Source organism: Nipponia nippon, unplaced genomic scaffold (assembly GCF_047370975.1).
Source record: "Nipponia nippon isolate SJK-2023a ecotype South Korea unplaced genomic scaffold, ASM4737097v1 scaffold_5, whole genome shotgun sequence".
NCBI classification, from domain to species: Eukaryota; Metazoa; Chordata; class Aves; order Pelecaniformes; family Threskiornithidae; genus Nipponia; species Nipponia nippon.
Genome location: NW_028262369.1, coordinates 16095159 through 16107174, shown reverse-complemented (window position 1 = coordinate 16107174; position 12016 = coordinate 16095159). Strand labels below are relative to the sequence as shown.

At 45.1% G+C, this 12016-nt stretch overlaps 1 protein-coding gene across 2 annotated transcripts in view; it reads left to right on the top strand.

The window, feature by feature from the left end:
• CACNA1H (calcium voltage-gated channel subunit alpha1 H) overlaps window positions 1–12016 on the top strand; it is a 127705-nt gene that overhangs the window by 88268 nt on the left and 27421 nt on the right. For both annotated transcript variants that reach the window (XM_087731453.1, XM_087731452.1), the window contains exons 20-24: window positions 53–179; window positions 801–926; window positions 1649–1738; window positions 2540–2732; window positions 10535–10686. In XM_087731453.1, the coding sequence (XP_087587579.1) occupies window positions 53–179; window positions 801–926; window positions 1649–1738; window positions 2540–2732; window positions 10535–10686 (688 nt within the window). The remainder of the gene's footprint in view (window positions 1–52; window positions 180–800; window positions 927–1648; window positions 1739–2539; window positions 2733–10534; window positions 10687–12016) is intronic.

Sequence of the window (12016 nt, the reverse complement as noted above, 5' to 3'; positions counted from 1 at the left end):
AACAGGGCATGCATAAAAATTAAAAGCTTTATTGTTTTGCCATTTTTTCCAGAGTCATCAGCAGAGCCCCAGGTCTGAAGCTGGTGGTAGAAACCTTGATCTCCTCCTTGAGGCCTATTGGGAATATTGTTCTCATCTGCTGTGCTTTCTTCATTATCTTTGGGATTTTAGGGGTCCAGGTAGAGTATTTCCCTCACCGTGGCCATCTGTAAGTGACTGCTGCAAAAGAGAAGCTGTTTTTCTTACCACCTGGGGTTAAGGTGGTAGTAACGAGCTTAAATCTCTCCAAAGAAAGATTTCAGTTAGGTGTTAGAAAAGAAGAGCCATGCCCTAGAAGAAATGCTCTGAGGTGCAGTTGGCATCTGCTTATTCGAAGGTTCTCAGGATTAGAAGAGCAGACCTCCCTGGTGAACAACACAGCACTGGCTAAGCCTACCTGAGGGTAGGGGAAGGAAAAGACAAATTCCGAAGATCCCTCCCAGCTCTGTGTGCTAGGATGTATATAACATCTCTTCCGCAGAGGGGAGATTGTCATCCTCCCAACAAGACAGGGCAGGCCTGCAGGATCTCCTTCCTTCTGTGTCTGAGGCAATACACAACAATGTCTCAGGGCCTGAAGTTTCACCAGAGGTGTTCTCCTGACATGTGTGTTAAGACAGGTATCCGAGCTGGAAGGAAAGGAAAGGAATTTGAACTTGGCAAGCAACTCTACTAGGGAAAAGAAAGATAAATCAAGGGACAGACTTTTCAAAGCTGCTTCTTTTTTGTTTTTTTCTTTTTTTCTTGCTTCTCAAATACAGCTTTTTAAAGGCAAGTTCTACTACTGTGATGGTCATGATGTAAAAAACATCACTACGAAGACTGACTGCACTAACGCACGCTACAAATGGGTTCGGCGGAAGTACAATTTTGACAATTTGGGACAGGTAAAGTCCTCATTGCAGGGATTTTCTGTACCAGTTTTTAATGGATGAGCACTTAAAATGTATTCCTTGAGGAGGGTGTGGAACTTCTATCATAGGAAGTTTCCAAGAATGACATAGGCATTCATCTATCAGAAGCAACCCTAACTGGGTAAAAATGAATCAGGTCACCTCTTGATCTCTTGCAGCCAGACTTCCTAGGGTTATACAATTCCTGCTTTATAGGAGAGTGTTTTCTTAAAGGCACTGCTTTTGCATGTATAGACCTCAGCTGTCACTTTTAGTTTCTTGACTTCTAGCTGTTAGGTCTGCAAATGGATAAAATAAGGTGCTTTATACTGGCTGAAAAGCAAGACAGCCCATAGTAGGACCTGGGATATGTTATTGCTTTTTAAAACCTCGTGACATTGTGTCAGCCTGACATATTGATTTTTAATCATACTTTGGTGACCAGAAAGCCTGATGTGTCTGAGCAAAAGTCAGCCTATATGTGAGGGAAAAGGAATGTTAATGACCATAGTTTGCTCCCTTTTAAGCCAGATACGGAAATAGGTAAAAGCAAGCCACAATGTGTTGCATTTCTCCACCAGCTCCAGGCCAGATGATGTTTTATGAGCTGTGGATTGGTTTTGCTGAGCATTGTCTGTTGTTAGTTTCCTTTCTGGGGACTAAAATGCAAGACCAATCTTTTCTGTTTGTTAGTTTGTTTGTTTGTTTTCTTATAGGCACTCATGTCCTTGTTTGTCCTCTCCTCCAAAGATGGCTGGGTAAACATCATGTATGATGGTTTGGATGCCGTGGGTATTGACCAACAGGTAAATGTACTGCAGAGTCCAGATGTGTTGCTCTCAGAAGTCTCATGCCTGGGTGACCCTGGTGTTTTTGAAGTCCCAGGAAGAAGCAGAGCTACAGGACCTTCTTGAGGTCCTTACTGCCCATTGGACTGCCAAGGTTTTCTGTTCTCCACTGAGTAGCTTTTACAGTGGCTGCACCCCATGTAGTACAGAAATAAGCACTGATGAGGTTTTTAATTAGAATGATGGTACTTGAGGAGGGCCACACGTGCCATTGCACTGTGGCTTCACAGAAGGCATGATGAATAAGAGCAAACTCGCACGAGATGGGAAACAACCAGGAAAGTTGTGAAGTTGTGAAAGAGACATTGTTAAGTTTGTGCGTAATGTGACATTCGCAAAGGAAAGTAAAGAGCCTTAGATGAGTAGTACCCCATCATAGCTACAGTAACACTTCATACTTATTTTTCCCCTGCTTCTGAAGATCTCATAACAACTGAGAAACATTAACCATGAGCCCACATCTAAAAAAAAAAGATGGAGCCTATCTTTAACTAAAATGATCTTGTGGGTGGGATGATGCACATGCACTGAGATTTATCTTAAGCTGTATGAAATAAATGCCAAAATAATTAAATCCTGTAGGCCAACTTACGGAGGCTAGGACAGGTTTTACAACAAAAGTAAAATTCTAGTCAGTGAGAAAGTGAATGAGAGGAAACTGTTTTGCTGTCTTGTTCCTACAGAGTGCCCAATATCCTGACTTATACACATCTTGTCTATGCCGCTTCTCTCTTGTTTTTTAATTCCCCACCTCACCAGCCCATCCAGAACCATAACCCTTGGATGCTTCTCTACTTCATTTCCTTCCTGCTCATCGTCAGCTTCTTCGTGCTCAACATGTTTGTGGGGGTGGTGGTGGAGAACTTTCACAAGTGCCGACAGCACCAGGAGGCGGAGGAGGCCCGGCGTCGGGAGGAGAAGCGGCTGAGACGCTTGGAGAAAAAGCGCAGGAGTAAGGAGATATACCTGTCTGGTCGGTAGACTGCATTACAAACCAAAATCTTTCTGAGCCCTGCCTGCTCCCAAAGCAAGACTTTCGTTTTCCTTTGGTTTTGTTTCCATGGGATTCAAGATGCTGTTTTGCTTCGTTACCTCTTTGGCGGTACCTTAAGTCTTGGGTTGCCAACACCCTGGAATTGTCCTCTACAAGCCTGATGTAAAGCATTACCTGTTTACTTGGCTGGGGAGAAAATAATCCTCCAAGCAGAGTCCTCTGTCATGCTCTGCACGGCAAAGGTGTCCCAAGCACCAAGCGGGAGCTTGCGGTGTGACTGAGGGATGCAGTGAGTAAACAGCTGCAATGCTTACTGTGTGAGTGAAGGCCAGTCCCGAGGGTGGCCCTGTGGCTTAATGTGCCGCTTGCATCTGATGATGGTGGTGGTTTGATTTATTAGTTCTTTTCTTAGACAAAATAATTGCGATGCTTTTTAGAGTCCTAGCGCATGGCCCTGCATGCCACAAACATGCTGCATGAGGGCATGAACAAACCAACAGAGAGCCCTGGGGAGAGGAATGGAGCCCCAAGATGGGGCAGTCCAGAAAATTATTCTCTGGAGGATGTCCATTACAAGAGATGCTTGCCCCATCACAGGCTGGGGGAGCCCTTAACTGCTGAGCAATGTGCTGGGACTCAGTTTGTCCTTGCAATCAGTCTACATGGAAATACCGGCCAGATGCAGGGTCATTAGGGTGCAACAGAAGGTCTTTAGCTGAAATCTGCTTCTTAGCAGATCTAGTAGGGACCATCAAACTAGACCAGAAAAACACCTGAGCTTGTGCTCCTTTCGTGACCCAAATCTTCCCAGGGGTTCTCATGTATTCATTCACACCTCCACTGCTCCTTGGCAGGCTCCACCAGGGACAAGCTGCCTATAGCATCTGGTGGGTATTCCCAGGGAAACTGCCGGGAAACCAGCCACACTAACATCCCAGCCAGTTTTAGTGCACAGGCATAGCCTGCATTAGATGCTGGCAAGCATTTTTTAGAAGTGAGGGAACACGGCTTGGCCACTGTGATCAAAGATGATCTTAGTCAGGGATAAGGCTTGAGTGCTTCTGGCCCTGCATGCCTCAGCAGTCCTGTGGCTCTTTGCCTAGCACTGTGCTGCCCTGTGTAATCTCCTGTAAGGACCTAATATCTCATTGTGACAAATGGCTAGTTGTCTCCCAAACATCAAGCCATAGGTATCCATTTTCAGCTGGGAAAACTGCGGTTAGATCAAATAGTCTTTTGCCTAGCTCTAAGGACATAGCAGTCAGAGACTTTGCTAGTAGAAACCCCAGCTAATTTCCTCCATCCATCCACACTGGAGTCAACACAGGCAGCTATATCCCTTGCAGCTCACTCCTGCTCTTGTGGTCCTCTTTATTAGAGCCATGGGAGACCTCAGCACTAAACGTCTGCACCATGGTCTCCACAGGGCCTTAATGATAAACTGACCTGACACCACAGTGAAGGCCAAGCCCATTTCATTTTAGCTAGTTGCGAGTTAAGTAGCTGGGTTAAAATGAAATCTAGATCAAACTAGCCAGCTGCAAACAGATGCTGAATCTCTTCAGCGATTTAGAAGAGTTCAAATGCAATTTCATTTCCCTATTTCCATTTTGGTTTTTGAGTTTGAGGTTCCAGCTAGGATTAGAAGTGGAAATCCTGAAGGCAGCATTTCCAGCACAGTAAGAGAAATCAGTTTCAGGCTTTCAAGAGTCCTCCTTCTTGTGCAGTATTTCTACCCCAGTCTGCTGACCCAAGAAGACATTCAGATAAACTCAAAGTTTAGCTTTACAAAGAACATTAAGCATCGTTAGAGAAAATAGACTGGGGCACAGGTAAGGAGGGATAGCTTAACCACAGCCAGTTGCTGTTCCTGATTAGTAAGTAAATCTTATTACAAGCCTGTCTGTGGCTTGCTGCTTAGACACCGAAAAGAGCCAGTCCCTGTCAAATTGATGGACACTGTTACATTGCCCCTCTTTATCCAGCTATCTTGAAGGACAGAGTCAAGGAGATATTTCAGACCGCAGAACCAAGCATTGCACAGATGTGGGTTGTAATATTTCACTGAGAGTGTGCAGGGAGGAGGACAACTTTCTGGAAGGCAATCAAGTCCAATAGAGCAACTGAGAGGCTAAACGTTTGGCCATGTGCTGGACTTCCAGGAGGTTACCTCAGATCATCTGGCTCTGAGGTCTCCTACCTACCTCTGTTCAGCATGGACAGCTTGGCATCCAAATTTGACTTATTAACAAGGTGAAATCAAATATCTGATACACATTTTTGAAGATTACTATTTACATTTTAATGTTTTGGGTTTTTTTTTTTTTAATTTAAATGGGAGGAGTTTTCACCTCCTGGGTAATTTAGAAGATGATGGATTTGGAGAAAAAACGTGGCAGACTCAGAAAGATGTGAGATGTGGTTGGTGCCATGCATGGCAGAGTCTCTGTGGGGGAGCGTCTGTGTGCACGTGCAGGTATGGGATGCTGCACGGTGACGGGGGGCTGGCCAGCTTTCCACGTGCCCCAGCGCTGTGTGTCTCACCCATACAGAGGACGGGTGAGAGGCCAGTCCCCATGGGGCAGGGTGGGCACAGGAGACCAGTGATTCTGCAGAGGAGCAAGAAGCCTACGTTGGGAAGCCTAGCAGAGAGACCTGCTTTTACTTCAGTTGCCATTTCTAGTATTTGGCCTGAAGAGACCATAAGAGGAGGAAAAATTAGGGCTGTTAACAAGAGTAAAATCCAGCATAGCTAACATACTATCTGAGCAGCACCCGTCCATCTGGACTCGCCCTGTCTGCCTGGCATTCTTGTCCTGTCTCCTGTCCGTAATGTCCTCTGTGTCTGTTTCTGTGTATTGAGGTCTTTGGGCATCTGTAGGTACCTACACACACAGAAATGCACCATTGAGCCATAGTAGGCTTGGGCTCAGGCCTGGCAATGGGTCAAGCCTCAGCTTATCAGTGCCTGGACGGTCCCACCCGAGCAGGCCCTGGGTACGAATCCCAGGCTCTGCAGGCTGGGTCCAGGATTTGGACCCTGGCTGCAGAGCTATGAGCCTGGCAGAGGGATTGCTCCATTGAGGACACAGCCCTGCAGCAGGACACAGCTCCTTCATCAGACCCCATGCAGGTAGGATGGGGAATCATCACGTGTCTTTTTTGGGGGTACTTTTCAGGCATTTCAGGAGCCTGGCAGGAAGGTCCCTCTCAGCCCACATCTCTACTGTCAGATACCACCTCAGACCTTTCCAAAAAGTTTCTTATTTCCCATCTGAGGGCCACTTTCATGAAGGGATTGGGACAGGGTGACACCCCACACCCCTTGTCAGCGTGCCTTGACTCTCTCTGCTCCTGTGACAAGCATCACTCAAGGCACTGGCAACGGAGCTCATGGACCCAACATGTCAGCAAGGCACTGCTGCTGTGACAGCACCGTAGAAATGCATTTGATGTGGTTTTAAAGGCAGAAGTACACAGTGTACTTTTTCACGTGAAGGTAAAAATTCAAGATAAACCAGAATATTTTTCTGATACAGTCACTACCTCCATCTACTATATCTACTATGTAAATAAGTGTAGTGTAATTTAATAATCCTGCAGCTCCTAACCTTTTAATGAGATTCTCAGAAGACACAGACTGAAACCAGCCTCCCCAGATTAAAGTTTTTGATTAAAACCACATGGATCGGCTTGATCTCGTCTGCATTCAGGATACGGGGCCAAATCCAACCCGCCTGTATCTGCTGTGAAGGCAGCAGCCACTTGGCCCGCTGAGCAGCACGCAATGTCAGGTCAAACACAGGCAGTACCCTGGGCTTCAAGGGCTGCAAGCGGGGTCTGGGTGACACTGTGCCAAAAGCAGTGCAGGCAAAGCTGGGAATGCCTGACACAGCCCAGGGGAGGCCCTAGCTGGGGAGCAGAGAGTGCCTTTCAGTAGTGTCACCGAGTCACTGGTCCCTGGGAAGACCCCCAAAAACTGAGATCTGAGAAAAGGCAAATGCTTTTCCGTGATTACCACTCTGTACGAGAGGAGTGTGGCCACAGTTGTGTTTCTCTGAGGCATTTCCCAACACAAAGCTGAATGTCTGGACATTGTAGAAAGAAGAGGCCAGTTTTGTTTTAAGACCCAGCAGAGATGCCTTTCAGAGCACTGACTGTAAGCCTTTCTCTCTAGGGGTGAGCAATAGTGGGCAGCACACAATGGTATTTAAATTAGTCCATCCTCTCAGTGCCACAGCCATCTCTGTATCCAGCAGAAACGTTTGAGCTGTAACTAAAATTTTGGGCACTGCATATCTGAGTGTTTAGTATTTCCAACTAGGGAATTATCAAACCATCTTGCTTATTTTTCCAGGCAGCTGCAGGTATAGAGCTACTCTGTGCCAAGCATGCATATAAACCCATTAGGGCTTTCTAATGTTTCATGCAGAGGAGAATAATGGAGGAGCTGTGGCTAGCAATTGTAATGCCAACCTAAATGCTTTTAAGCTAGGAGACAGGGCTTCATTAATTTTCATGTCAGCAGAATCATAAGCAAAGAAGTTTAAATACTCTTCAGAGAGGTGAGGTTCAAGCATTAGCCAATATCTAGAAGTGGGGGGCAAGAAAGGAGTGTGGTTTTCCTTTTGCATATGTTTGATGGTTTCTCCTTTCCCTCCTGCATTTCCACCAGTTCAAACCGTTAGCTGCAGGGATACTTGTCTGTGTTTGATATGTCTGCTAGTTGGCTGATTGGAGTCTCATCCCAAAAACTATTTCCCTGGAGAAACCAGGCACAGGTTGTATTTTGCCTACTGTAATTAACAATGCATTAGATCTTCCCCATTTGCCGTGCCCGTGTCCCCGTGGTCCACTGTTCTCCTCACACATGTTCTCCTGCAGACCCCATGTCTCTGGTTGACCAGGCTGTAGCAGTAGGTGTGTGTGGTGAACACTTACACCCAGACTGGGGAGAATATCATAGTATATTCTCACTAAGAGCTAAAAATGTGTGTCTAACTGAAAGGAGTCCAGAGCCACTTGCTGTGCTGTTGACCGAAGTAAAACTCCTGTTCCTAAAGGGACTGGGAATGAATAGTGACCCAGCAGAGCTGGGGGCCTTGGAGCTCTGAAATGCAGCCTCCCTCCTGCTCGGAGAGTGTCAGAGCTGCAGTGAAGCTGTGTGGCTAATCTCTCACTGCTTTCACCCTGCTGCAACCCCTCTGCCTTCATGGGATTGTCCTGATGCAACACTAGCACCACCGAGAGCAGAAGCTGATCTGTCCTTCCTGCACACCCCTGCTCACTACCGTTAGCCTCGCATGAGCAGTATCTCCTCTAATGGACATTGCATGGGTTACTGCACTGAGCATGACAGTGTTGTTGCATGTGTTTCAAAGCGTTGTCAACTTTATCCCAAACTGTCCTTGTATGTGTCCCCCCAGGAGAAGTTTCCTTTTCATCTGTTAACCTCGCTTCAGGGATGTAGTAGATCCTAAATGAGTATGGCATTTCCTTGAGCTCCCTCATCCCAGGTCAAGTTAAACCTGTCTCAAGTTCTCTGAGCAACCAGTTGACCAGGCACAGCCAGCTCTGAGCACTGGCAGAGTGTACACACGCAGACCTCTGAAACGCTTTCACGCAATAAAACAGACCCATCTTTATGGCTGGGTGGTTCCTTCTTACTATTTGTATATCCAGCCCATGAAAAGAAAGCTGTGTTGCTGACAGGCAGCCTAGAAGGTTTTCTGTTCAGCGGCTTTACAGTGGAAGTTGTCTTCTTGGGATTATGCTTTAGAATGATATAATTAGTTTATAAAATGTAATAAACACCTGATCTTTTACTGAATAGTTAATCAGTGGCTGCATTTAGGCAGGTTAGAGAGTAGTTGCAGTCACCTACAGCCTGTTTTCCGTATGTGCTGTTAGCCAGTGTATTCACACACTGCCCATCACTGCTAATGTTCTTCTGAGATCCATTAATCAACCATTAGTCATTAATAAATAGTCCCTTAATATATCGTTTGACTGTTTGGGATATTCTCAGACCTCCCAACAAGCTGATTTTTTGCATTCCCAAGAAGACAATTCCAAAAATTAAAAGAAAAAAAAAAAAGAAAAAGTATGTCGTAATCACAGACTTAAATAAGTATTATACTGCAATGTTTTTATTATTATTTTTTAGACACACCGGAAGATTAGCCAAGCTCAGTAGCAAAGACAGCCATACCAGTCCAAGATGACTGGTAGGACTAAGGCATGTGAAAGCAACAGAAGTTTTTCCACACCCATTAGCAGAAAAAATAAGTCTAGGTGACCCCAGTCAGAATGAAATATTTTTCAAATGCCTCTACTCCACTTTTAACTACCAGAAAAAAATAGTAGTTGAAAGAGAGCAACAGGTTCAGTTTCCCTTTATCCAATTTATTTTAGGGTTTTGGACTCTAATCTGGCATCAGTTGCACTACCAAAAAAAAACCCCACGTTTCAAGAGTCACTCCATCTGAAAGATATTAGCAAGATGAGAGGAGTGGAAAATGTATTTCAAGGGGTCACTGAGTACTTTTGAAACTATTTCCCTCCTTATTTTTAAGGTGAAGCAACTCCTTTTTCCCAGCTCCTCATGCATTTAAAGTTGAATTTGCTGAACCATCTGCCAAAAAAATCCCTCTCCATTAAGAACAATCCTGCTCTGACTTAGTGTGACCTAAGATGTCTCTTCCACTTGCAAAATCTACAGTAATACTGACTTTGGCCTTAAGTAAACTCTCTGAATATTTACATTTCTTAAGTTTGAAAAGAATTCGACTCCATCTGAGTGCCCACAGCCATCTTGTGGTCACAGTCTAATTTAAGAGAGACACACACAGTAAATACAACTCGGTTGCAGGGCAGTGTCCAAACATTCTCCTTGGAACAGCCCAGGGAACTTGGTCATATGCAGAAATTTCCCCATTTCAAAGAGAAGAAAGGAGGAGTCATGATCAGAGGCAGAGATATAAAATTCATGTAATCATAGCCTGAATGGTTTTTTAGATGCAACCATGTCCTTGTTCTTATATTTTCAGAGAAGCTTGTGCTGACAGTCTTTGTCGAGACAAATGCTGAGCACCCCACTCCATTGCTGTTGATGCTCTTCTGTGTGCTACTAAGCCTCACGCATGTGTCCTCCTTTGCCACAGGCATTGCTTTGTTTTCTTTAGACCTTTAAAATACACCAAAAGCCTTCTGTCACAGAACCTGAGCTCAGGTTATGTTCTTCTCTTATGTGGAGCATGCCTGACATCAGTGGGATTAGGAGAGATGCATATCAGAGTCCAGACCAATGAGACCTGCCCTCGACCCTTCCTCTAAACTGGAGCTGAAGCTTTGCTGGGTTTGAAGCTTTTCTCTTGGCTTTGAGTCTCATTTCCATCCTGCTTCTCACCCTTCCTGGTTTGTGACGAGTCCCATTAAGTGAAGAGGTCGTCTTCTAGCCTGAGACAGAGCAGTAAGAACAGAGCACACTTGGGACCTGGTTGTCAAAGCTGTGGAGGTCCCTTCTGCAGGCACAAGAGGTTTGGCTCAGCCTGATAACCCCACTACGGTTCTTGAAGGCCTCGCTGCTAGGAAGAAGCACTTGGCCGTTTCACATGGCTTGCTTGAATCAGTTCTCCCAAGGGCTTTGCCCTGCATCCAGGGGTGTGTAAGACATGACCCGCAGGCCACGTTGTGATGGCTGCCAACTGTGCAGCAGGGCCTGCATTCATTGCATTGCCTTTCTTTGTCTTCTTCTGCAGAAGCCCAACGCAGGCCTTACTATGCTGACTATTCCCCAGCACGGAAGTACATTCACACCCTCTGCACCAGCCACTATCTCGACCTCTTCATCACATTCATCATTGGGGTCAATGTCATCACTATGTCAATGGAGCACTACAACCAGCCAAAGGTAAGAGCCACCCATCATGTTGGCCATGAAACAGCAGCACGAGGTAGCAGGGGGCCTGAGGACCATACACTGTTTCCTTGGCCAATGAGGTCTGCAGCCAGCCCTGCTTCCCCGGGACTATTCCCTGTTGTTTGAAAGCCTCGGCAGGCTCCAGGCTCGGCATTGCAATCCTTCTAACTCTAGGTGAGCTCTACCATTCAGGACTCACTTGCCCTAGCCAAAAGCTTGATTTCCCCACTCTTGAATAAAAAAAAAACAGAGAATAAGGCTAATGGAGAGTGAACTAAACTTTTACTAGGAAAAGACCAGTCCAAATATTTCCTCTTCTGATCGCAGACATGACTGACCCTCAGACTGTAAAACAATCCAGAGTTTTAGAATATTCCATTAACAGATATAAACATGAAGTTAATGCATGCAGAGCAATGTTTCATTTCCTCAGTGAATTTAGAATAAACCAGCTCTTAAGTACAAGCCTTCTTTTCTTTATGTATCATAAAATCCTTCTTTCCCAAGAAAACCTTTGGCATAAATCATATAGCTTGTCCATTTGCCACATATATTAATCTTCTATCGCTTTATCATTCATGGAGCTCTAGGCTCAGTGTTTACTTTTCTAGTATTGCATGGTCTGCCAGGTAACCTGCAAATGCCTCCTGGAAGCTAAGCCAGAGGGGCACCAAGCCACAGGGTAACGTGTGTGTATTTTACGCCAGCTGACTGTGTGCTGTTCTGCCCCCACGATTCTTTTGCATAACAGCCTTTATTTTGCATGTAAATGTTATTTATCCAGATTAGGTCTTATTTATACTTGTTTTATATTCATGTAAAACACAGTGGTGTAAACCTCAATGCAAACCATCACAAATGATACGAGAATTCAGGCTCAGGCAGTGTGCTTCAGATGAAATAGTAAATTATCCCATATTCTCTTAAGTTTCCATTTTATTTTAGGCACTGGAACAAAAATGGGGATAGTAGTGCATTGAGGAATGCCAACATCTGAAAAACTTTCAGCTCTTGTTCCCAAAAAATCAGTGCATGGTCATCCCACATATCAGTAAAGCACAGTTATCACACAATTGTGACCAGGAGAGCTTTCCAGTGGCCTGAGGCTTCTGTCAACAAAGCAGACATTGCTTTGCAGACTCCTCTGTTGCATTTTACTTCCAATTGTGTCTGGTTTGATGTTTGCTGTTACCATTTTTTTATTGTAAGAGACCTATACTACATTTAACTAAATTCCCCTTCCCTCCCTCCTCTCCCCAAATCCCTACCCAACCAAAGAGCTGTTTCACTCTGCAACTATCTATTTTAAGGCCCCAGCAAG